This window comes from Sorex araneus, chromosome 3 (genome assembly GCF_027595985.1).
Source record: "Sorex araneus isolate mSorAra2 chromosome 3, mSorAra2.pri, whole genome shotgun sequence".
Lineage (NCBI taxonomy): Eukaryota > Metazoa > Chordata > Mammalia > Eulipotyphla > Soricidae > Sorex > Sorex araneus.
The window spans coordinates 191414903-191442744 of record NC_073304.1 but is presented as its reverse complement, the minus strand read 5'-3'; the positions used below and the strand labels follow the sequence as shown (position 1 = coordinate 191442744).

General features: G+C 42.7%; 1 protein-coding gene across 1 annotated transcript in view; it reads right to left on the bottom strand.

Annotated features, from left to right (window-relative positions):
• Positions 1–27842, bottom strand: part of SMG6 (SMG6 nonsense mediated mRNA decay factor) — a 282134-nt gene that overhangs the window by 196816 nt on the left and 57476 nt on the right. The window contains exon 9 of the mRNA XM_055131114.1: positions 7959–8020. Within this exon, the coding sequence (XP_054987089.1) occupies positions 7959–8020 (62 nt within the window). The remainder of the gene's footprint in view (positions 1–7958; positions 8021–27842) is intronic.

Sequence of the window (27842 nt, the reverse complement as noted above, 5' to 3'; positions counted from 1 at the left end):
ACCCTGATCCCATTCCGCCATACATAGCCAAGTGTGTGCAAGTACTACAGCTAAATGAACACAACGTCTTGTTAAAAATATTGGTAAAGTGTGTGAGTACCACACCACAACTGCAAGCCTCCATCATCACAACAGCAGCAACAAAGGAAAGGGTAATTTTTTTTTTTTTGCTTTTTTTAGGTCACACCCAGCGATGCTCAGGGGTTACTCCTGGCTTTGCACTCAGGAATTACTCCTGGCAGTGCTTGGGGGACCATATGGGATGCCGGGGATCGAATCCGGGTTGGCCACTTGCAAGGCAAACGCCCTACCCGCTGTGCTATCACTCCGGCCCCAAGGGTAATTTTATTTTTAAAAGAAATGTCAGGGGCCAGAGCTATTACATTGATCAGGGCACTTTGTCTTGCACATCAATGACCTTGGTTTGATCCCTGGCACTTACAAATGGTTTTGCCAAGAGTAAGTATAATATGGAACAACAAGAAAGGAAAGAAGAAAGAGAGGGAGGGAGTGAGAGAGAATTTAGCATTATTGCAATCTCGTTTTTTTTTTTTTTGAGGGGGGTTGTGTGTGCTTGGGGAGGGGGTGTTTGTTTGTTGTGTTGTTTTTCTGGAGGTGCTTGCGGAACTGTATGCAGTGTCATCTCCATGATTAGAACCATTGCCAAGATCACAGCCTCACACAAGGTAAATACCTTAGCCTCTGCACTGTCTCCAGCCCACATAATGTTAATTTTTTAAAAACTCTGAGCCACACCTGGTGATGTACAGGGCTTACTCCTGGCTCTGTGCTGATAAATCAGTCCCAGTGGGGCTCAGGGGGCAATATGGAATGCTGAAGACTGAACCCTCGTCAGCCACTTACAAGGCAAGCACCCTACCTGCTGTACTATCCGGTCCTGTAATGTAATGTTAAAAGGAGATATGCAATATATTAAATATGTAATATTTAAACTCGTAAATATGTAAACTTGTAAAAGTTTAGCCAAGAAGCAGCAGCACATCAGCAGAAGAGGAAAAGTAGGAGGAAGAGAGAAAACAAAAAATACAGTAATATCAAGGTTAGGGATGAAGCTCAGAAGTAGACCGCTTGCCATATCTGGGTTCCATCCCTTAAAAGAAAGGGGGGGAAAAAAGAAGGGGAGGGGAAGAGAAAAAGAGAGGGGAAGAGAGAGCATAACCTCGAACAGCAAAAAATCAGAAGCAAAAAAAAAAAATATATATATATATATATATATATCAGAAGCGTATTTGACAATAACACATACAGAGAACTGAATTTTATTTTTCATCTAATGATAGGAAGTTCAATAATATTAAAATAGTTTAATGTGTTCACATTTTGCATACATTTGTAAAAAAATTGTGTGCTTTATATCAAAAGAAGACAAAAATAGATATATCAAGTATTGATAGTGGATAGTTATCTCTGGATAGTAAGAATATAGGTAATATTTTATTTACTTGAATTTGTTAAATATTTTACAGAAAGTACTATGTACAGTAAAAAGATTTTTTCTATAATTATCTTTAACTTTTAGATTTCAAAATATTTATAATTCAAGGGGCTAGAGTGACATTACAGAGGATAGGGTGCTTGCCTTGCATGCAGTCAACCCACATTCATTCCCTGGAATCTCATTTGGTCCCTGCCCAAGCCTCACCAGAAATCTGCTGGGTGTGGCCCAAAAACCAAAAACTGAAGAAGAGAAGGAAGGAAGGAAGGAAGGAAGGAAGGAAGGAAGGAAGGAAGGAAGGAAGGAAGGAAGGAAGGAAGGAGGAGGAAGGGAGAGGGAGGGAGGGAGAGAGGGAGGGAGGGAGGGAGGGAGGGAGTTTTACAATATCAGGGGCTGGAGAGAGTGAGAGATCAATGGGCTGAGTATACACTTTGCCATACAGGAACTGTGAGTTTCACACCCCCCGCCCCCCAATCCCACAACCTTTTCCAAGCACTGCCGGTAAAGTCCCAAATTTTTTTTTAAAAAATTCTAATTTCTGGGGACACTGATGGCTGAAAATTTACACTACAGAAGGGATAGGTGTTGGATCACTTTACAACTGAAACCCAATCATGAACAATGTTGAAACTGTATCCCACAGTGATTCAATTAAATAATAATTCTGATTTTAAAAATAAACTAAGGACCAAAGTAGATAACCCAAAGGTGTGTAGCACATGGCATACATGGTTTTAGGTTTAATCACTGGCACTACATGATCTTTATGTAGAGTGCCACTGACTATAACCCTGGAGGTCCCCAACATTACTAAGCAGACCCACAAAAAAAGAAAAACCAAAATAATAATAAAAATGAATCAAGATGAAACATTCTATTTAAAAATTTTGAAATCCACGGGGCTGGAGCGATAGCACAGCGGATAGGGCATTTGCCTTGCACGTGGCCGACCCAGGTTCGATCCCCAGCATCCCATATGGTCCCCCAAGCACCGCCAGGAGTAATTCCTGAGTGCAAAGTCAGGAGTAACCCCTGTGCATCGCTGGGTGTGACCCAAAAAAACAAAACAAAACAAAAATTGAAATCCAGAATAATTATTACTGCATTCTAACAGACCCAGAAGTTAGTATGCAAATAGGCAACAAGGCAAGCAAATGGAAATGAGTGTTATCTTTAGGGTAATAACAGAAGCAAAATCATTCTTTTTTTTCTTTTCCTTTTTTGTTTTGCCCCAGATCAAGTCTACAGGCTGCTGAATTCCTGACCTCTCTCAGTGGAGTCCAAGTGCAAGTCTGGTCTGCTCTCTCCAGGAAAGCAAGTGTTTATCAGGAACCAACTAGCACCCCTGACTGAGTCTTCTTCCTGAGCCTGAAAGAAATCCTGTCTCTCTACCCTTTAAAACTGCATATGATACAATGATCTTAAGGATATGCATTTCTGATTTATGCAACTGCTTTCCGAGCTGATCTCTAGACCCCTTCGCTCATATGAATGGCAGTTTCAAGAAAGCTACCTTTCAGGTAACTTTGGTACCTAATTTGGGGAGTTACTCAGATGGTGACTTAACAGGCAGGACCTAATCTCTCATATGCAGGTGAACACTCTGGGCTAGATAACATTCTCTGCAGAAAATATTTGGGCCAGGCTGGAAAGACGGAATAGCAGGTAAAGCACTTTCCTTGCACCTGGTCCACCCACATTCAATTCTTGGCACCTCATATGCTCATGCAAACACTGCCAGGAGTGATTCCTGAGCACAGAGTTAAGAGAAAGCTCTTAGCACAGCTGGATGTGGCCCAACTGAAAAGAATCAGGCCTCCTGAACTTCTGAATTTTAAAAAAATTGAACAAGACAAAAAGCAACCCCAGTAGCAAAAACAAAGCTGTGTTAAAGGACAGAAATGAATGGGGAGGTAGGGAGGGTGTGAGAATCACAGTACTACAGAATATAATACTTTCTCTCATCTTTCTCCTTTCTCTCTCTCCTCCCCTTCTCTCTTCCTCCCTCACTCTCTCCCTTCTTTCTGTTTTTGTGCAAGGGAATGCCCTGTCTGCTTTACTATCTCTCTGGCCCCAAACATCATCCATTTAAACAACTAATAAGAAGCTCAAAGAGGGGTTTTTTTGGTTTGGTTGTTTCTTCTTCTTTTTTTTTTTTTCTTTTTCAGTCACATCCAGCAATGCTATACTCCTGGCTCGCTCTGTACTCAGGAATTCTTCCTGGCAGTGCTCAAGGGACCATATGGGATGCTGGGAATCGAACCCAGGTCGGCCGTGTGTAGGGCAAACGCCCTAGCCTCTGTACTATAGCTCCAGCCCCAGCAGAGAGGTTTTCACTACTTCACACAAAGTTCTTCCTGTATATGATTAATGGCAAAACAGAAAAAAACAAAAAAACTTTTTTTTGGGGGGGGCACCCTTTAACACTCCCAAGCTTTTTTTTCACTGGATATTGAGAGAAAACTCAACTTACACATAGTAGGCACCTAAGCAATCCGATGCAACTTTGAACACTAAATACTAAAGACAAAAACCAGAAGAGCAACGTTGGGGCTTTTCTCAAAAAAACAGTGATGTGTCTTCAGCTGCTCCCCATTACAATCTCCTCACTCCTAATTCATTTTCAACGCCTCCCACATTTCACATCTTCTTAGTAATTAGGCAACTGTCCATGATGTTGTGTGGGGCTTAGGTTCATTGCTTTTCTAGTCTTACAGATTTCTATAACTTCTTTTTTTCAACAGAAAAAGAAACATTCTTGCTTTCTCTGTTTTCCAGAATAAATATGGGGCTCAATTCTCTTTAACCTCTAAGAGAGCATAACAGCATAAAAAGAATATTTGTTGAAGGGCTGTAGTGCCTAGAATTTACATTTTCCTCATGTGCACACTACTATAATTCATTTTCTATGAAGGTGAAACTAGACTGGTCTTATCCTCCTGCCAACAGAGTATGTTATATACAGAAATAGTTGAGATCCAAAAAAACAATAGGGATTAAAGCTAGTAACTTATTGACAAATGAGATAATACTTATTTTTAAAGATTCCCAAAAGAAAATTTCCAAAGATCTTCCCTCCGTGAAATTTTCTTACACCTAATGCAAATATCTTAAGCTGCAACTGAAAACTATTTTTTTCTTGCTATTATCTCATAAAAATCAAAGAGTATCTGGTTATAACTCTTTTATATTTAAACAGTTAAGGTACTGATAGCTGTCTCTAAAAACCGTTTTTAACCTTAACTTTTGCTAAGATTAATTTTCCTTCTCAAATTTCATCTTGCAATTTTTTAATAATTATTGTGGTTCTTTCTAAAACTTCCTCCAAATAATAGGGCTCTAAATACAAGAATCTTAAAAAGAGAAAATGTTCTAATGCTAACCTGATAAAAATTTATGCAAAACTTTCCTACATTCAGGATTAAGATTTATAACTGCTTAAGTCCCCAATTCTCTAATAGAGCTCAGTTATTCCAAACCAAGAAAATTCTGCCACCCAGGAAACATTCGGCAAATTTGAAGAAATTTTTAATTGTCACAAACGGGGAAGCAGAAGGCTCACCGATGGGGAAGCAGAGGTCATGCTTCTGGCATGTGGTGGGTAGAAGGCTTTGACAAAGATACTAAACATCCTACAATGTACAGGATAGCCCTCATAATAAAGCACTATAAAATTCAAACTATCAACAGTACAGAAGTTGAGAAGTCCCGACTTGGAGAAACATGAACTTTGAAGAACAAACAGGAAATGAGGGGCAAAAAATTTTTAAAAAATACTGAGTGGAAAGGTATAAGGGAAAAGAAAGATTTTTACAATGAGAACTAGGACCAGGGATGTGGCTCAATGAAAAAAGCATGTGTTGCCTTATATATAGTTTAGTTTAGTCCTGGATTTAGGTCCCAGCACTACAAAACTAAGAAGAGACAGGATTAAGGGAGAGAAATGCAGATGAAGAGTGGGGGTTGAAGGGGGAAGAGAAGATAGGGAGAGATAGAATGCCATAAAGTATTAAATAATGAAGCATAGTGCCTTTATAAGTACAGCATATTGTATTTCCTGCTAGGATTTGTTTATAAAATAAAATGATGTCAATGTCATCTTACATACCTTTTATTTTATTGTGTTTTGTTTTTGGCCACCATCACCACTACTCCCCATTACTCAGGAGACCATGTGGTGCTGGGGATTGACTCTGGGTCTCCCACACAAAATGTATGTGCTCCAATCTTTTGGGCAATTTCTTCAACCCCAAATCTACCTTTAGTGAATTACACCTAATTACACCTAATTAGTGTGTAACTAGGATTACACACTAATGAAGAACCTGAGAATACTATACTTTGTCAAAGAATAGTATATCCCTCTCTCTGGTCTATTTTCACAATCTATCCAGTTTTTTTTTTAGTTGATTTACTCATTCATTCATAAAACAACTATATTTGAAGCAACCACTATACACTAGACACTAGGTACTATAAACTGGAAAATAAGTGTTAAAGAAACACTCTTACCAGAACAGAACTTACATGTTGATGAGATAAGAAGATATTGATACACCCAGTTTTTCTTTTCTTCCTTTTTTCCCCTTTCTTCTTTTGGTTTTGGGGCCACACCCAGAAGTACTCAGCTAACTTTTGGCTCTACTCTCAGGGATCACCACCGGTAGAACTCAAGGGGCTCTATGGGATGCCAGGGATTGAACCCATGCCAACTGCATGCAAGGCAAGTGCCCTACAGACTGTACTATCTTTCCAAATCCCACACCTAGTTTAGTTTTCCTAAATGAATTACGTTTGCTTTATTTCTACTAATAGAAATGCACTGACTGACATTACTCCATGTTGCCCAAATCAACTCAAAATCAAGACTACCCACTAAAGGTTATCACTGCAAACCTTGCCTACTTCCTAATTTACCATTCATGGAACAGTGTTTCTAAAAAAAGAAAAAGCATTTTAGTAACTAAAAAAAGTAAAGTGCAGGGCAAAAGAGATGGCTCAACATGCTGGTCAGGTTCAACCCCCAGCACGTGACACGTGATCCTCAAGAAGTGCCAGGAGTGGGGCTGGAGCAATAACACAGCGGGTAGGGCATTTGCCTTGCACAAGGCCGACCCGGGTTCGATCCCCAGCATCCTATATGGTCCCCTGAGCACCGCCAGGAGTAATTTCTGAATGCATGAGCCAGGATTAACCCCTGTGCATTGCCAGGTGTGACCCAAAACGCAAAAAAAAAAAAAAAAAAAAAAAGTGCCAGGAGTGACCCCCAAACACAGAACTGAGAATAGCGCCTGAGCATTTACAGGTTGGCCCCCGCAAAAGACAAAAACCAATAAATAATGCTTGGTGATGGTATGCAGTAACTTTGTGTACATATGTATTATAAACATGGGGCCTGAGTGATAGTACAGAGGATAGTGCGTACATGGCTGACTTGGGTTAGATCCCTAGCATCCTATATGGTGCCCCAAACTCTGCCAGGAATAGTTTCTGAGTGCAGAGCCAGGAGTTACCCCTGAGCCCTGCCAGGGTAGCCCACGCCCACCCCACCAAAAAAGGTTAGTGCAAAACTACACAGAAATTGACATAGTTCATGCTACCACTAAGAAAACCTAAAGAATTACAGACCAACTAGGAAGGTTATGATAGAAATTGAAAAGGAAATACTGATGACAACTGAGGGGGGGTCTCTGATCTAAAGAAACCTCAGAAGGTAACTCACAATAAAACTCACAACTCAAAATATTGAAATGCAGTAGAAGCTCTGTCTGGAAGCACTGTCTCCTCTGCCTCTCCTGGACTAAAGAGGCATTCAGCACATTCCAGCTGGTATGCGGGCACTGCTTAGGCTTTGGCATCACTAATTTTACACCTTTGACACAACAAAAGGAATACACAAAACTTTCCTCTTCCCAGAGATTTAGTGGGTCACATATACCACCTTCCCTGAGATTTATATGCACATCATGGTAAGTGATGAACCATAAACGTGGTATTTACTAGATCGGCAATATGGTGAGGGAACCTAAGCACAGAAGGAAACAGTATAGTTCGTAAGGAAGGGGGAAATGCTGGCGAAAAGGAAACATGGCTCTGCTCTTTAAAGGAAAATTGGTGGACAGTATTCTCCCAAGGAGGACTCAAGCAGCTGTACCCAGGGATTGCGCCTGACTTCCTTGAAGAGTTCACCAGGGGGTAAACCGGAAGGCAGTGGAAAGAAAAACCCAGAGGGATTGGAGTGGGGGTGGGGAAGACTTTTTAAAGGAGGTGAAGGGGGGCAGGGATCTCAGTAAAGCTAGGGAAAGAAGAGACAGGAACAGAGAGCAATGTTTCCCAGACTCCAGAGCACAGCAGGAGAATGAGGGAAGGGAAGAGAAGGTGGAGGCCTCTAAGAATTCACACCCTGTGCCCTCAGTTACAAACACAGTCTAGTTGCTAACAATATTAAATTCCAAAATGACTTGTAATGTAGGAAAATAAAATAAACATCCTGCACACTTACCCAATCCGGGTAAACAGCTTCCCATGGGCATGGAGAAAACTGAGGATGAACCTTTTGTTCAGCTGCATGGGAAAGAGAGAAAGGAGAAAACAATTAAACTTTCCCCAGTTTCCTGTTACTGAACAGAGTCCCTAGTGACACAATAACCTGGCCAGGGTCTAAGGGGTGGGCACTATGGATGGGAACCAAATGGACATGCCCAAACTCTCACACAGACCTGGGGCACATGCCCAACAGCTGTTGCTCAGCTGAGCCAAAATGTCAGCAGACTCAGTGAGTGGATGGCACCCTCTGCTGGCCGTAGTTTGGGTGCTAGCAATGAAGCCATAAAGAGGAAAATAAATCTAGGACCAGCAGAAGATGCCTGCAGCTCTCTGATATCTAGGAGTCAGTCACTCTGGTCCCCTAATGATGAAAATAAAACACTTAAAGAACTGGGGAAATAGTAATTTTAGAGAAGTTCTTGAACTTATTTCTAAGTTGTTTTCCTTTTTACCCAAGAAAGCAAGACCATTAAATACTTCATCAAATTATACTTCTTCCAGCTCTTCAAACAAGTTTAAGGTCTGGGGTAGGAGAGCCATCTATAGAGACCAGCTATGAAACAAGATGAAGAATGTAACAATCTAGAACTTTCCACTCTACTAGTCAAGTGCTCTGGGCAGATCATGAATTATCTTTTTTTTTTTTTTATCTTTTACAAAAAAAGATGAAGCTGAGTTTCTATGTAAAAAATTTCTCTGGCTTCTGTCTATTGGCTACGAGTGGAATTAAAATTTAAACATCAAGCAAGTCCAAAACTTGTCAACCCTATCTGGCTTCTGTGGTACCAATTTACAATCTTAGGTGTCAAGGTTCTAAAAACCCTAAAAAACCCAAAATTGAGGGGACAGCGCCCCCTGAGAAAAACGGGGGTGGGTGAAAAAAATACAGCTCCAAAGACAGAGCAAACGTTGTCAATATGCTTAGAGAGGAAGAAAAGGTCATAGGGATGGTTAGGTCAAGAAATAGTCCAGGAAATTACACACAGCCAAACAGCATATAGATACTTTGCCTAGGAAAAAAATTGTCTGGTTTATCCCTTGCAAAAACAGAACAGTAATTTATTTCATATATAGGTACAAGAAAAGAAGTACACGATCACTTCATCAATGACTTCAGCAAGCAAACTACATGCAAACTTAACTGTTTTTGCTTAATTATTAGATTTAAATTATTTAGAATTATTATTAATCAATAACACTAAATCAAACTCTGATTTATATAGCTAAAGAGCTGGGGGAGGGATATAGCTCCATAGCTAACTCACAGTCTTATGCACATGAAGCCACAGACCCAACTCCCAGGCCACTACATGCTACAAGCATGATACTGTCAGTTCTGCTGTCTGTGATCCCTGGCAGACGATTTCTGTCTGCACTGCAGCCAAGTGTATGCACATACCACAACTGAAAAGTTACATGAACATCGCAGCCAGGAATATAATCCCCTGGTGATATATATGTCTTGGGGTCCTTTTCTTTTGTGGGGGGTGGGAGGAAGGCAAAGATGGGGTGTTTGCCCACACCCAGTGGTGCTCAGGGCTTACGCCTGGCTCTGCATTCAGGGTGGGCTTGGTGGGGGGGAGCATATGTGGTGCTGGCGATCAAACCTGGGTCAGATGTATTCAAGGCAAGAGTTCTATCTCTCCAGCCTCACTGAAGCATGTCTGAATAACACAAGTGTGACTCCTGGTGAGCACCAAGGTTGAGGGTATGAACACCTTAATCTAATGCACAATCTACAACAAGAACCACGACTGAGGGGAGGGGCTGGAGCGATAGCGCAGCGGGTAGGGCGTTTGCCTTGCACGCGGCCAACCCGGGTTCGATCCTCAGCATCCCATATGGTCCCCTGAGCACCGCCAGGAGTAATTCCTGAGTGCAAAGCTAGGAGTAACCCCTGTGCATCGCTGGGTGTGACCCAAAAAGAAAAAAAAAAAGTGTTTTTTTAAAAAAAAAAAAGAACCACGACTGGGGGTTAGGGGGAATGTCCCGGTCTTTACAACATTGACTCTAACTGAGAAAAAGGAGGTACTTCACTGAAAGTAACCTAACTAAGGTGAGTCAGACCAGGGATACTAGATTCCGTGAACACACACACATACACACGCACACATGCACAGCTGCAAAATAAAGTGTTAATGATTATATTACTAATAGTAAAATCTAAGGAGCTGGAGCGGTAGCACAGCAGGTAGGGCGTTTGCCTTGCACGCGGCCGACCCGGGTTCGATTCCCAGCATCCCATATGGTCCCCTGAGCACCACCAGGGGTAATTCCTGAGTGCAGAGCCAGGAGTGACCCCTGTGCATCGCCAGGTGTGACCCAAAAAGCAAAAAAAAAAAAAAAAGTGAAATCTAAGTTAAGATGTAGACCTCTGCCATGATCATGAGGCACACAAGGGACTGGAGCCATAGCACAGTGGATAGGGCGTTTACCTTGCACAAGGCCAACCCAGGTTTGATTTCCAGCATGCTATATGGTCCCCTGAGCACCGCCAGGAGTGATTCCTGAGTGCATGAGCCAGGAGTAATCCCTGTGCATTGTCAGGTGTGACCCAGAAAGAACACACACACACACACACACACACACACACACAAAGAGACACACAAAAGAATCTCAGAACCGAGCAGCTCGCTGCAGAGATGCCTCCGGACTTGGTGCCAGGCCAACTTCACCGGAGTGCCACAAACAGGCGTTGTCCCTCCATCTGCCCCTAGGAATCCCAATGGATGCCATCTTCCAGAACCCAGTGAAAAGCCCAAGTACTCAGAATTAGTGACAGCAAACTCCAGGCCTCATGGGATAGGGGATGGGCTGGCCCTTCCCATTTCCCCATCCCATGGGACCCTGAATATCATGCTCACGAGGTGCCTCCAGCTAATATTTAAGTTCATTAATAGCCATGATCCAGAGACAAACAAAAGAATCTCGAACTGGGGCTGGAGCAATATAGCACAGCGGGTAGGGCATTTGCCTTGCATGTGGCCAACCCAGGTTCAATTCCCAGCATCACATATGGTCCCCTGAGCACCGCCAGGGGTAATTCCTGAGTGCAGAGCCAGGAGTAATCCCTTAGCACTGCCGGGTGTGACCCAAAAAAGAAAAAAAAAAAATCTCAGAACAAGCAGCTCGCTGCAGAGATTTCTCCAGACCCTAATTATCTAAAATTTTAGATTTCTAGAAATTTAGGGCCGCTCTCCTGCCACACGACTTCCTATGTTATTCACATTGGACAATACAAATAAATTATCTAGCATCTGCCTGTTCGACAGGTTTGAGTGGTGGTGTTGGAAATTCAAAATAATGGTGGTGGGAAGGTGTGATGTTGGTGGACTGGTTGAAATATTGAATGTAATCTGTTACTGTGAACAACTTTATGAAAATAAAATAATAAAATAATAAGATAAAATAAAAATATAAAGTAACAAGATAGTTGGTTTATACCTAATCAGAGATGTGACACTAACAGCAGGTTGTTGGGGGTTTTTTTTGAGTTTTTAATAAATGTTGTAGCACATTAAAAAAAAAAAAGTAGGCCTCTGGATCCACTAATAAAGATGATGAAAAACCTGGATTTTCCCACCAAACTGACTTCTCTTTAAGTCCTAACTTGCACTCTGCTGAGGGATTTTAGGTGACTGAGTGATAGTACAGCACGGAGGGAGTTTGTCTTGCCAGTAGCTAATCTTGGTTTGATCCCTGGCACTACCTATGGTCCCTCAAAGCCCTGCCAGAAGTGATTTCTGAGTGCAGAGTCAGGAGTAAGACCTGAGCATCTCGTGGTGTGCCCACCATCCACGCCCCTCAAAAAAATCTTGTCTTTCTACACAGTGGAAATAGAATTTATATGTTAATGGTTGATGCAAGACAAGTAAAGCAAGCTTGACATGATGTAACTTCATTGTTAGCTGAATGTTCTCATCTAATGAAATGAAAAACAAGTGACAAAATGTTAACAAGAGGATCTGGAAGGTAGGCTACAGGGGTGTTCTTTGTAACAGTCTTGTAATTTCTCTACAGATAGGATATAGAAACTATCTTAAAATTCAAAGTGATATATATGTATTCTTTCTACTTTTCTATTAAAATCATATATACACGTACACACACAATTCCTATTTTGATTTCATTTTCTCTGCCCACTGTTGTCCCTCATAACTGGTTAACTTAACTGTATTCGGGGTGAAACTGACAGTTGTACACATATACATACACAAGGATATTTTGGAGTTTTTGTTTGCTGGTTTGTTTTGGGAAGGGGGTTCACATTCAGTAGTACTGGGGGAGAGGTACCATATGGTGCCAGTGACCAAACAAAGGTCAGCTACATTCAAGGCAATTATCTTAACCTTTATACTATCTTTCCAGCCCTATACAAAATACTTTGGCAAGAACAGAATGATATTAATCCAACTCATTACCACCCCCACAGTACAAAGCAGCATAAAAATTTAAGTGCTTAAATCAGTAAAGCACTAGAACTTGTTTTGGGGGAAAGGTGTGGTGTGTTGTGGTATTTGTTTGTTTTGGGTTTTGGTCATACTCAACAGTTCTCAGGGCTTATTCCTGGTCCTGTGCTCAGGGATCATCCCAGACAGGGTTTGAAGGACCACACAGGGTGCCAGGGATTGAACCGGGTCTGGCAGGTAAAAGGTGAGCACCTTACCTGCCTGTACTACCTCCCTGGCCCAGCATCAGAACTTGAACCCGTATCTCTTTTTCAAAACAATTCTCCTTCCCTTAAACTGCAACTCTCTTAAGAAGAGAACAGGTAGCTTACTGATGCATAGCTAATGAGAGCAAATAATAATTAGTTCAATTTATAGTTTTCCTTACTGATTAGGCAAAAAATTCACATTGTGTGCCACACAATACTTAATGGAGTAAGTTAAGAGCACAAAGAGGTTTTTTAATATTGTGCTTTTTTCTCTAATTCCCACTATAGAAAATGCTACCCTAGAGTAGTGAAGCTCACTTATCTAAATCCACATGTGTCACTATCATATTTTAATTTTATCAAATACAAAGTGTATTTAGATGTACTGCATTCCCACAAATAAGTGAAGGGGATTTTAGGAAACATTTTTTAATTATGCAAACATTCTTCCAGATGTTGATTAACAAATACTTAATTTTTGCTCTGAAAATATATCTGTAACTCTAAACAGTTTCTCTTTATTATCAGCAGTACAATTTCAAATAGGAAAGAAGCTAAAAAAAGGTAAAAGGATTCTAGGGAATGTTAAAACAGTAAGACACGGACACACAAAAGAATCTCAGAACCAAGCAGCCCACTGCAGAGGTGCCTCCGGACTTTGTGCCAGGCTGAGTTTACAGCGATACTCCAGACGGGAGCAGGTGCTGTCCCTCTGCCAGCCCCCTGGAATCCCGGTGGCTGCCATCTTCCAGAACCCAATAAGAAGCCCAGGTACTCAGTAGCAGTAATGGCAAACGCTATGTCTCATGGGATAGGGGATGAGCCGGTCCCTCTCATCCCTCCACCCCATGTGACCCTGAGATGACATGACCCTGAGATGATGCAGACAAATTGCTTCCGGCTATTAGGCTACTATTTAAGCTCCTTAAGGTTGATTCAGAGACACACAAAAGAATCTCAGAACCAAGCAGCTTACTGCAGAGATCTCTCCAGACCCTAAATATCTAAAATTTTAGAATTCCAGAAGCATCTTATGCTATTCTTAACAAGCAATACAAAATAAATTATCTAGCATTGCCTTTTCAGCAGGTATGAGTGGTGGCGGGAAAAATCCAAATAATAATGGTGAGACTGGTGTCAAAATACTGAATATAATCAAAGTAGGGAAAAAGTATTATAGAAATTGTCTGCCACACAGACAGGGGAAGGGTGGGATGGGGGTGGGGGAGTGCTGAGGACTTTGGTGGTGGAAAATGTGCACTGGTGAAGGGATGGGTGTTTGATCATTCTATGACCGAAACTCAAGCACTTTGCAACTCAAATGCTTTGTAACTGTATTCATGGTGATTTAATTAAAAAAAGAAAGACAGACATATTAAACTGAAGAAACGTATTCTGACAAATTGATTCAAAGAGAAATCTAGGCAACATGGCACCTTACAGTGAGAAAGTAGATCTGTATATATATTAATCAAAACAGACCTAAGCAATACTACATGCAACAATAACTTAGTACTACTTTGGAAAAACTCTTCACTAAGGAAAACTTTTAAGTTGAGCTCCCTCTGTCTCCAACATGTGTGTCCACTGAATGGCTTGCACTTTTACAAATTTCTGATTCTTTTTTTGTTTGTATTTTTGGGCCATACCCTCAGGTGCAGAGAGTCTCTTGCCCGAGCGCCTGGCTGTCTTCCCCAGGGCCTCCACGGAGGGGATGGGCTCCAGCTTCCCTCCCCACCCCGAGCAGAGCTCCTGGCAGCTGAAGACCTCCGGAGCCTAGCCACAGTGAGCCTCATGCATGAAGGAACCGGCAGAAGAACCCAGGTGTGTGGGACCTGGGGCTGAGACCTCCAAGGCTGCTCGGATCGGGACTGGGCCTCCTCCGCCCAGATTTCCCATCTCCCAGTAGCTAGGCAGTCACACCCAGAACTGCCCCCAGCGCCCTGTAATCCTGTCAACGGCCAGCATCCAGAGACTTAAAAGCCAGCTCCCAGAAGTAGGATATCTTATAGCCTACTCTCCCTCTGGAAGAACCTGGCAAACTACTGGGAGTTTCCTGCCCACATGGGAGAGCCTAGCAAGGTCCCCATGGTGTATTAATATGCCAAAACCAGTAACAAGCTGGGTCTCATTCCTCTGACCCTGAAAGAGCCTCCAGTACGGCATCGTTGGAAGGACGAGTAGAGAGAGGCTTCTAAAATCTCAGGGCTTACACGAATGGAGATGTTACTGATACTGCTCGAGAAATTCGATGATCAACGGGATGATGATGATGATGACCCTCAGGTGCTCAGGGCTTACTCCTGCCTCTGAGAGATCAATCTGAGTTGGGCTCGAAGAACCACACGTGGTGTCAGGAATTGAACAGGTCAGCTGAATCCAAGGCAAGTGCGCTGCCTACTGTACTATCTCACTGCCCAAACTTTTTGGATCTTAGCAACACACTCAGAGATAGTGTGACTCAGGTAGGAAAAAAAAATGTTCTTCCATTCCTAGGAGTTCCACTCGGCCTTATCCTAACATGAGCTGGACACTGACAATCTCTGGAATTCTAGCAGTGACGGATGAGGACTTGGTTTTGGCACTGTAGCTTCAAGAGGAGTGGAACTTGCAGGTTGTAGAGTGCCATCACACTCAGGAGTCCTTGTCCTGTTGGACAAGTCTTGGGCATTGGTGGATACCACCCTGGATTTCCAGGCCCTATTTATGCAGTTCAATGATCGGTTCTTCTGGGGCCAGCTGAAGGCAGTCGAAGTGAAGTGGAGCATGCAAATGACAATGTGTGCTGGCATATGCATCTATGAAGGAAGAGGTGGAATGTGTTTCGTCTGCCTCAGTGAACCCCTTCTGAAGTTGAAACCAAGAAGAGATCTTGTAGAGATCTCTTGCATGAAATGATACATGCCTATTTCTTTGTTACAAATAATGATAAATACCAGGAAGACCATGGTTCACAGTTTTGTAAACATATGCATTGCATCAACTGCATCAATCATCTGACTGGCTCACACCCCACCTCCACCCCCCTCTCCAGGTTGCCTCGGGATGACTCAGCCTAGTGTAGGATTCAGGAGTATTCTACCACTTGTAGATATCTTTTAAGATTAATTTCTGAGTCTCTAGATCATGGCTGGTGAAAGAGCTTACATGGCCATGTAAGCCCCTGCACCCGCCCAAACAGAGCCCCAGCAGCCAAAAAACTCCACACTCCACAATAGCTACCATGCTCCATGCAGACCTCACTGCACGTCTGATCCTCATCAAAAATTAATTGAAAAAAAATGAAAATTAATTGAAACACTCAGGTATGTGGGTTTTATGACTGCAATCTCCAGCTTTCAAGGGGTTGGACTGGGCTACCTCCCCACCATCTCCCTGTACTTTGGAAGGCCAGCAGTCATGCACACGCCCTAAAGCCACCAGTCAGTGAAGAATTTAACTCTAGCTGTATCATCCCGTTAGAAATTTTGGAGACTATGCAGGTTGTAGACACAATTTCTGCCTCACAACTCTCAAAATTTATAACACTGATAAACCAGGAGCAGCACACTAGATTGGATGGGATGTGATATAGAAGGCAACAATCTCAATTAACAAAATGTAAACACAGAAGGCTTAACATGTAACAACAACCTAGCAATCAGGAATTATTGTTTCGTTTTTTTTTTTCAAAATGTGAAAATAAATGCAAGATTCTGGATTTTTTTTTCCTTTTTGGGTCACACCTGGCGATGCACAGGGGTTACTCCTGGCTCTGCACTCAGGTATTACCCCTGGCCGTGCTCAGGGGACCATATGGGATGCTGGGATTTGAACCCGGGTCGGCCGCGTGCAAGGCAAACGCCCTACCCGCTGTGCTATCTCTCCAGCCCCAATTCTGGATTTATTTTGAAGTGTGTCTTCTATTTGAAGATGGGTACACCAGGGCATAAGGGCTTCCTGGTGAGACACAATGATCTTCACTAATTTTCTTCTTAGGAAACATTTTTTGATCATCCTCTTAGCAAATTACTTAGAACAAGTAATGTAAAATAAATTACTGAGGACCTATTATGGGGACAGATTCAAGGGTGGTGGGGGAAACTGGAAGCAATGGTGGTAGGACTAGTACTAGAATATTGAATGCCTGTAACTAAACTAATGACTTAAGTTACTGGGAAAAAAAGAAAGAAAAAACGTTCCTCCAATGGTAAGACTATCTGCTTCCAGTTCTTTCTAATTCTTTCAAATCTGTTTGTCACCAGAAACTTAAAATGCTTCTTGGGTGCACCTTAAGAGAGATGATGTTAGGAAGTTAGGGGTGTACCTCAATGGTAAAGGATGTGCCTTATTGGACTGGAGAGATAGCACAACAGGTAGGCTGCTTGTCTAGCATGAGGCCAACCCGACTTTGAGCTTTGGCATCCCATACAGTCCCCTGAGCACCAACAGGAATGATTCCTGAGTGCAGAGCCAAGGGTAACCCCTGAGCATCACCAGGTATAGCCCATAAATAAACAAAAAGATAAAATAAAAATAAAAGAAATTCCAGGGGCAAGCGAGAACTCAGATACTTTTCATGTTGAGGATCCAGATTCGTTGCTTAGCAATGAATTCCCCAAGCACTATTGGATATATCCTGGTTGCCCTTGAGCACTGTTGGGATGGCCCTATTGATCCCAAGAATTGAACTTCAGGTCCATACAACAGGCTCAAGAATTAGTGACTCTTAGGCCTCCTGAGTACTATTTAGGATTTACCTAGTCCCAGAGACCCCCCCCAAGAGGAATTACAAACCAAATTGAAAAATGTTTCAGAAACATAAACTATCACGCTTTAATAGGTTTAGAATGTCTTCAATTTTATTTTCTTTGTTTGGGGACCATACCTGGTGGTGTTTGGGGACTATTCCAGCTTGGTGCAGGATAGGAAGAGAATTTTGCTCGCAACAATGCTCAGGGGACCAATAAACTACTAGGGATGAAATCTGGAACTCCCATATGTAAAGCATGCGCTCCAGTCCTTCCAGTTATCTCTGACCACAGAATGTCTTTACCTTTATATCCCATTTAAAACAATATTGTTGAGTCTTAAAAGGGGAATTCTATCCTCTTAGCTATGACACAACATACTTTCAATTGTACCTATTAGTAATATCCAAAAAATTCAAAATATGTAATCAAAATTCATGGATTTTCACTCTAAGGCACTGATATCAGGGGGGTGGAGAAGGACATAGGCACAGAGGTAATGTTGCCCCTGCTCTTGTACTAGGTATGATCCAGAGCAAAGTAGCAACACATAGTCCCCAGTGCCAAGGGAAACATAGTCCAAGTAAAAAAGATAAGCAAATACATAAGCAACTTTCAAACCACTCATTTATGCTCCAATTTTTCTAAGACAAGGCCTACAGGAAGGTGTCAAAATGCACCATGTTTCCCTTAAAGTCACCGTCCCTCTATTCAGCCAACCAGTCTTTGAGGGAGGTGAGATTTAAAGAAATCACTTTTAAAAAGTGAAGGAAAGGGGCTGGAGCTATAGTACAGCAGGTAGGGAGTTTACTTTGCACGCATCAAAACCGGGTTCAATTCCCAGCATCCCATATGGTCCCCCAAGCACCGCCAGGAGTAATTCCTGAGTGCAAAGCCAGGAGAAACCCCTATGCATTGCCAGGTGTGACCCAAAATAGCAAAAAGCCAAAAAAAAAAAAAGTGAAGGAAAGCAGATGGGGGAGAAGGATGAAGATGTGGAGTAGAAGTGACATAAAGACACTGGTGAAGGATACTAGGCACTTTGGTAGCATATGGTACATCAAAACCGTAAATATTAACACCACTGTAAACAAGTTACCAAAGCTAAATAACAATTTATAAATTATCATAAATTAGAAACATAGATTTTAAAATGGTAACAAATTTAAAAAATAAAAACTTTAATAAGAAAAGGCTCAAGCACACAAAGTGTGGAAAATTATATCATTAAGTCAGTAATATAATATCAGTAGAGATGAAAATTACTCATTAGGAATTTTAGTTTTCCACTTTCTGAATACAGAGAAAGAAAGTATAGGCAGGGAGTCAGAGCAATAGTACAGAGGGTAGGGCATTTGCCTTGCACACCGCTGACCTGAATTCAATCTCCAGCACCCATATAGTTCCCCAAGCACCACCAGGAGCAATTCCTGTGTGCAGAGCCAGGAGTTGTCAATGGTATGACACAAAATAAATAAATATATGTGTATATATATGCACACATATATACATATATATATAAGCACACATATATATAGGCAAGCATGACCCAAAGGCTTTGCAGATGGCCAGAGCAATAGTACAGTGGGTAGAACATTTGCCTTGCACATGGCCAACCCAGGTTTGATCTTCAGCACTATATATGGTCCCCTGAGCCCGAGAGGAGTGATCCCTGAGTGTAGAGTCAGGAGTAAGGCCTGAGCACCACTGGCGGTGGCCCAATCACCAAAAAAAACAAAAACAAATAATCAGAGACTTTGTAGAAAGAACGAATCTTCAGATCCCTAAATTGGTCCAGAAAGCCACAATAAGGCTGAGAGAGAGAGAAAAAAATGGCAATAATGCCTCACCTTCAGTTTGCCAAACCCCTAAACATTCTGAACAGGATGACAATCAATAATCAAAGATATGTATCATAGAGAGATGTCCTATTTATATGACCATTCATTTTATCCTATGAATTCAAGTGCAAAATGTGCCTGTTAAAGCCACATCTTCCAACTACTTATTACTTCATTATTTTTCCTACTTAAAAGCCAGTAGACCAGATGGTAATTAAGCTGAATGTCAAATCAGTGGCCAGATCCAAGAAACCCAGACAGCAACAACAAGGACAACTGAGCTTAGAACACCTGACTGGCTCTCATGAAGGAAAATTAGGACTAGGTATAAAGAAAAGAATCAGGAACCAGAGAAATAGCTCAAGGGTTAGATCTTGTGCTTTTGCATGCAGAAAGCTCAGGTTCTATCCCGCTGCTCTATCGTTTCCTGAGCACCAAGTCAGGGGAAGGAAAGGAGGGAGAGAAAAGGCTCAGGCAGTCATATGGTTCCAAGGATCAAAGCAGGACTGCACACAAGTTAAACAAAGGCTCTACCATTTGGGCTATCTCCACGGTCTCAACAAATCAAAATTATAAGGTAATTCTTATAAGGTAATTCTTGGGCTGGCGCCTAGTACAGCAGGTAGGGCTCTCACCTAGCATGCAGTTAATCCCAGTTTTATTCCCAGCATCCCGTATAGTTCCCTGAGCACCGCCAAAAGTTATTTCTGAGTGCAGAGCCAGAGATAACCCTTAAGTAGTGCCAGGTGTGATCCCAGAATAAAACAGAACAAACAAAACATATATGGTAATTCTGAAATAGAGCTAGATTTGGGATATTCACTGAGACAGGTCAAGGGTCAATAAACTATATTTTATTGGATGAAATCTATCTTGTTACCTATTGTATGGCCCATGTCTAAGGATATTTGCTTTTAATGACTGAAAAAAATTTAATATTTTGGTACATAGCAATTATATGAATCAGGGAAGGGGATGTTAGGCTACACCCCACAGTTCTTAAGAGCTATTCCTTACTCTATGCCCAGGAGTGACCCCTGGTAGTACTCAGGAGGACTGAAATCCAGATCAGCCACACGCAAGATAAGGCTCTTACTTCCTGTACTATCTCTTTAGCCCTTGTAACTTCAACTTTAATGTTCATAAATAATACACTGACTTTTTTTTTTTTTTGCTTTTTGGGTCATACCCGGCAATGCACAGGGGTTACTCCTGGCTCTGCACTCAGGAATTATTCCTGGCGGTGCTCAGGGGACCATATGGGATGCTGGGATTTGAACCCGGGTCGGCCGCGTGCAAGGCAAACGCCCTACCCGCTGTGCTATCACTCCAGCCCCTACACTGACATTTTTTAAATTGCTTTTTTTGTTTGCTTTTGGTCCACAGTCAGAATGCTCAGGGCTAACTCCTGATTTTACACTCAGGGATAACTCCTGGAAGGCTCAGGGAACCATATGGGATGCAGGGGGGTAGAATCCGGTTGGCCACATGAAAGACAAGCACTCGACCCATTGTACCATCGCTCCGGTCCCTACAGTCATTTTAGTTTATATGATGTCTGTGGTTGCGTTCAACCAGTAGAGTAGCTACAGCAGAGTCTATGGCATAAAAGTCTAAAATATTTGTGTCCTATCTACTGTACCATCTCTCCAGCCACAATTTACTGTCTGATTCTTCATAGAAAAAATCTGCTGATACCTAGGCTACATATGTAGATTTATAATCTTGGGTGTCTCAAGACATTTTCCATCTATACCACATTTGAGGACTGGAGCGATAGCACAGCAGGTAAGGCGTTTGCCTTGCATGCAGCCGACCCAGGTTCGATTCCTCTGTCCCTCTCAGAGAGCCTGGCAAGCTACCAAAGAGTATCCCATCCACAGGGCAAAGCCTGCCAAGCTACCCGTGGCGTATTCAATATGCCAATAAGAGTAACAACAAGTCTCACAATGAAGACGTTACTGGTGCCTGTTTGAGCAAATCGATGAACAACGGGACGACAATGCTACAGTGCTACCACATTTGAAAGCTTCCCTATACATGTACCCCCCAGAGCAAAGATTCACGTGAGCTGAGAGGCAAAAAGGAGAGGGAAAATGTCCCCATAACCAGGATATTTTGGTACCTAACTACTTCCTACCACTGCAGAAGAATCACCAATCTACAATGTGTCTTCCAATTAAAAGCCCAAATATGTATAGTTATGATTAAATCCGGTGTCAGATTTAATCATGACTGTCTCGTTTGCCAAGGCATCAAAAATCAGATGGGCCGGACACGTAATGCGATTCAGAGACGACCACTGGACTAGAGCTGTTACCGACTGGATTCCATGGGATGTCAAAAGACCACGTGGCTGCCCACCTATGCGATGGCCAGACTTCTTTGTCAAAACCCTGAATGAATGATTTGAGGCTCTTCCTGTTCCTGGAGCGAGCAGATGCCATTGAGCTACACTAGCATGCAACAGGGACAAGCAGAGACGTTACTGGCGCCCGCTTGAGCACATGGAAGATCAACAGGATGACAAGTGATGACAAGTGACAAGTGATACAAGTGATGATTAAATCCAACTTTTCTTTCCATTTTATTTTAATTTGAAGAAGGTGGGGCCACAACAGTCAATGCTCAGGGGTCACCTTGGCTCTGCACTCAAAAATTATTCCTGGTGTTGCTCAGGGGACCATATGGAACGCTGGGGCGAATCCAGGTCGAGAGCGTGCAAGACAAATACCAATAGTACTATCCTGTACTATTGCTTGGGGCCCCTCTTTCCAGTTTCTGAATAAACACCATTCTAATCTATGAGAACATAAAAATCACCAAAGGCCAAAAAACTTGCTGGCTTTCAAAGCTTTTCAACTCAAATGCCCTGGAAGACAGAAAAAATATAAATGGGGCTCTCCAGGTTTCCAACTTGGACACACTGTGAAACTAAGTGATGGGTGGAAACTACACCAGAGGCCAATAAAGATTTCACTTAGGCCAGAGCACCACTGGACATCCCCAAGCATTCCTTATCAAGGGGAAGTTTATTCATAAACCAGATTAAGGTTTATGATCCCACTGCTACAGTCTGGCAATCTACAGCAACAGCTCCAAAATGTCACCAGTTTAGTCTCTCAAGGTACACAGAGAGAAAGTTCAGCAAGAGGGCAACATTGTTGCTCTGACTAGGTTACTTTCTGAATGACTCTTCCTTCTGACTCATCTCTCTCGGTGCCTGAGAACTCATGGCGATCCTTCCACTTGGGTAGTGGGGGACCCAGGACACCCCAAGTTTGTAATGAACAAAGTGAAAGAGGAAGAAAACGGATGTATCTCTCACTTGGTGATGCAGTGGACAACCAGAAAATACTGCTCCAAAGGCACATATATAAATTCAAACCCACTTCCAAATCAGTGTTTCTCAACTAGATGGGGGCCATATGACCCCACTAAGCCAAAGTGCAAACCGCATAAATGGAGAGCCATAGCATGAGGATGAGGAGACCAACCAGTAAGGGGGGAGGAGGGGGCGCACAGGAAGGAAACAAGATTGAAAGGGGGCCACAAAAAGAAAGGTCAAATACACTGTTCAAAATGAGTGAATCAACAGGGGCTGGAGTGATAGCACAGCGGGTAGGGCGTTTGCCTTGCACGCGGCCGACCCGGGTTCAAATTCCAGCATCCCATATGGTCCCCTGAGCACCGCCAGGGGTGATTCCTGAGTGCATGAGCCAGGAGTGACCCCTGTGCATTGCTGGGTGTGACTCAAAAAGCAAAAAAAAAAAAGAATGAATCAACAAAGGTTCTTTTCACACTCTGCCCATTCATTTATTTATTCAACAAAAACTTAATGAAAATCTATGAACAGGACACTGTACACAAGTTACAGATAAGGCAGTGATATTCCCTACTTTGTGGATCAACACTGAGAAGTACAGGATGCTGTAAATTTCCACAGCAGAAGCATCAGAGATCAAAAGAAAAGATTCCTGAGGGGCTGGAGCGATAGCACAGTGGGTAGGGCGTTTGCCTTGCACGCGGCCGACCCGGGTTCGATCCCCAGCATCCCATATGGTCTCCTGAGCACCGCCAGGAGTAACCCCTCTGCATTGCCAGGTGTGACCCAAAAAAAAAAAAAAAAGAAAAGATTCCTGAGTTGCAATCTTTTTTTTTTTCTTTTTGGGTCACACCCGGCAACACACAGGGGTTATTCCTGGCTCTGCACTCAGGAATTACCCCTGGCAGTGCTCGGGGGACCATATGGGATGCTGGGGATCGAACCCGGGTCGGCCGCGTGCAAGGCAAACGCCCTACCCGCTGTGCTATTGCTCCAGCCCCCCTGAGTTGAAATCTTAAGGTAATTAATCAGGGGGCAGGAGCAATAGTACAACAGGTAGGGTGTTTGCCTTGCATGTGGCTGACCCAGCTTCAATCTCTGGTAACTCAAGCCCAAGCCCAAGCCCACCAGAAGTGATCCCTGAGTGCAAACCCAAGAACCAGCCCTGAGCAATGTCGGGTCTGCCCCCCAAATAAAAATTAATTAGTTTTAGAGGAGATACTATATATGTGGTAGTTTCAAGAATGTTATAAACATGGGAGGACTCTGGACAAATCTTTAGAAGTTCATGTTAAAGAGGCTAATCAGGGACTGGAGAAACAGTACAGCTGGTAGGGTGTTTGCCTTGCATGTGGCCAAGCCAGATTCAATCCCTGGCATCCCATATGGTTGTCTGAGCTCTGCCAGGAATTGTCCAGCAATCTGTCCCTGAGTGCAGGGACAGGAATAACCTAAGCACTGCCAAACGTGGCTCAAAAAATTTAAAAAAAAAAAAAGCAGAGAACTTAATGATATTTCATCTTGAGATTGGAGAGATATATAGGGCTATAAGTGCATGATTTGCATGAAGTCAATCCCAGTTTGATCTCTGATACCACATGACCGACTAAGCACAGCAAGAACCAAGCAGCTTCATCTCTTGGGCCCTTGCTTTAAAGGGAAGTCTGGCTGGCTAAGAACTGCCAGGAGGGAGGGTCAGGCCCACAGATCTTCTGAGTACAGGTTAGGAGGCCTTAAAGTAAAAAAGGGCTAGAGAGCTAGTACAGCAGGTAGGGCGCTTGCCTTGAACTCAGACAACCTGAGTTCGATCACTGGCACCCAACATGGTTCCCCGAGTTCTATCAAGAGTAATAACTGAGTACAGAGCGAGGAGTAAGCGCAGAGCTAGGTGTAACCAAAAAATAAAACAATCTTGGAACCTGGAATTTAGCAGCGATAGAACATTGGCAAAAATGAGCACAGACGATCAATTTCCAACACTGCCCCACATGCCAAGTGTGGGCAATCCCACTGGAATTCCAATACCATGACAAGTGCGAGAGTATGACAACCAAAGGTGTGTTGTCCCTGATTAGTGCAAAAATAACAACAAAGGGAAGAGAAGAAAAACTGAAAATAGAGTTTGATTTTATGAGTATCCTAAGGACTTGAGCTGTGAGATTATGTGACCAAAATTTTATTTTTGTAAGCCCTGAGCACTGCCAGGTGTAACAACAACAACAAAAAAAACCCTCAGGGCAAAAGACATAGCACAAAGGGTGAATGTACATCTTTTGCATGCCAAGACCCAGTTCAATCCCCAGCATTACATGGTCCCCTGAGCACTACCAGGAATAAACCCACACCCCACACCACGAACCCTAAAACAGGAAAATCCCTCAGGACTATTGGGTATGGTCCAAACATCAAAACAAAAAGAAAGAACACTGATTTAATATTTAGAAGTAATTTAGGCGATCTTATTTTCTTCCAATAACATTTTTAAATGTTCTAGGGCTGGAGAGATAGTATCGTCGGTATGACACTTGCCTTGCATGCGGCTGACCCAGGTTTGATTCCCCAATACCACATATGGTCTCCCAAGTTCTTCCAGGAATGATCCCTGAGAGCAGAGCCCTCATGCAAGCCCTTAGCACCACCAGGTATGGCCCAATTACGAACAAACAAAACTCATTTTTAAAATAATTTTAAATGGTTATTATGTTTGTTACTTAGTATGTATTCAATAAGTGATTATTGAAGAATCTATTGAAATATGTAAACAAGATAACTAGATCAACCAAATAATATGCACAAAAAATCATTAGGAAAAACATGCAGTACTACCATTAATATTGTAGGGAAGTATCATAGTCATTTCTATCTATGAGAACTTAAATATCTTTTTAAGAGGGAACTTGGCAAAACCCAGACAAAAGTATTCAGAGGAAAACAGAGTTCACTCATGATAGATTTAGGGCTCTGATTCTGAGTAGTAACAGTTTTATCCACTACGATCCAGTCCAAGAGATTGGAAAAGAGACTATAAAAAACATCAGAATAAAATCCAAGTGACCAGAGGGACAGTTCAGGTGCTTAAGCACTTGCCTAACATGTTGTGAAGTCCTAAATTCAATCCCTGGGATTGGCCCTGGTGAATCCCAGCACTAGTGGGTATGCCCCGTTTTTTTTTTAAAAGAAAAAATGTTTTAAAAGAGGATGTAGAGAATATAGGGGTTAATGCACTTGCCTTGCATGCAGCAGACCTGTTTAATCCACACTACCCTATATGGTCCCCTGACCTCTGCCAGAAATGACCCCTGAGCACAGAGCCAGGAGTAGCCCCTGAACACCACCAGGCATTGCCTAAAAACAAAAATTAAAAAAATAAATGCATGCAGACAACCCAGATTGGATTCCAGGCACCCCATATAATCCCCTGAGCACCACCTGAAGTGATCTCTTGAGTCTAGAGCCAGGTAGACTAAAGTACTGAATAGCTCAGAGTGTAGCCCAAAAACTGGGGGTGAGGATTGGGGAGGGGGCGTGGCACAGAGGACCATGGTAACAACTTCAAAGGCTAGGGTATATGTTTTATAAGAAACAAATCCACAGGGAGCTGGAGCGATAGCACAGCGGGTAGGGCGTTTGCCTTGCACGCAGCCGACCCGGGTTCTAATCTCAGCATCCCATATGGTCCCCTGAGCACCGCCAGGGGTAATTCCTGAGGGAAGAGCCAGGAGGAACCCCTGTGCATCGCCAGGTGTGACCCAAAAACCAAAAAAAAAAAAAAAAAAAAGAAACAAATCCACAGGAGGCCAGAACGATAGATAGTACAGCGGGTAGAGTGTTTTGCCTTCCATGCAGCTGACCCGGGTTTAATACCCAGAATCCCATATGGTATCCCAAGCACCACCAGGAGCAATTTCTGAGTGCAGAACCAGGAGTAACCCCTGAGCATCTCTCGGTATGACTCAAAAAGGAAAAAAAATAAATAAATAAAAAATAAATTCACAGTCTTCCCTATTAATAAGAAAATAGCTTCCAGAGTCAAAGAATAGGCATTTGCCTTGTACAACATTCCATCCATGGTACCCCATATGATCCCCTGAGCCCACCAGGAGTGAACTCTGAACACAGAGCAGGTATAAGCTCTGAGCATTGCCAGGTGTGCCCCCCCCTTAGCCCCCCCTACACACACACACACACACACACACACACACACACACACACACACACACACAAAAGTGAAAGAACAGAGGAGCACTCACATACTATCATTAAAAGGATTGTCAGCAGTCAAGGGAAAATATCTGAAAACATAGCCATCTGCCTACCCGCCTGCCACAATACAGGAAAAAAACCTTATTCTCTCAGGAAAATAACCAATCAAATAACCCAAGAAAATGAAACTTCAGTTTAAGAAAGATGTGGCCACAGATTTCTTTGGGCACCAGAAAGCAAATAACCAGTATACAGGGAGCTCTGGCAACTTTGTGTGAGTTTCCTATTTAAACAAGGCACCAAATATGGGAAGGATTCTAGTGATCAACTCCTAGGAAAAGTGTTTCAGTTAAAAATGGTTATCCAGGATTGGATGCGAACTTCTGTATCTGTTCTTTATCAAATATCTCTACCCTAGTGGCCACTAGCAGCAGAAAGAGAGAAAAGAACTGTTAAAATAAAAATGGATCACATGTAGAGGCCAGAGAGATAGCTCGACATGCAGGAGCACATGTCTGCATGCAGCAGAAGGCCTGGATTTGATCTCTACATGGTCCCCAAAACACCACTAGGAAAAAACACAAAATACTGCTCGGTGTGTTCTGCCCACACCCGCCCTCTCCCCCCCCCCCCCACCCCCGGCAAAAAAAAAAAAATGTCATACATAGGAAACATGACCTGCTATATAGCCTGGCATTTACCTTAACTAAAGGCTATGAACGTATACCATACAGAATTCCATAACCCAAGCTGGGTCCAAAAGTCTTCAAAAGCAGGCAGGCCATGATGTCACTTTCTCTCTCAAATAGATTTCTCATTCAACATTAAGCTGAAAACCACAGATTCTAAGTGAGAGACTCAGTTTCACTGTGACTGAAAGACATGGTCTGCTTCCATCTCGTTTTTTATCAGTCATTTTTTTTGTGTGCTGGTTCCCAGAGTATCTTGGGGCGTTGGGGGCTGGCTGGGGGAGGTGTGGGTGGGGGTAGTTTTTATTTGTTATTGCCCCTGATTTTTGGAGGCACAGTAGTGCTCAGGGGACCATGCAGTGCCAAGGATCAAGCCATTGAGCTACCTCCAATAT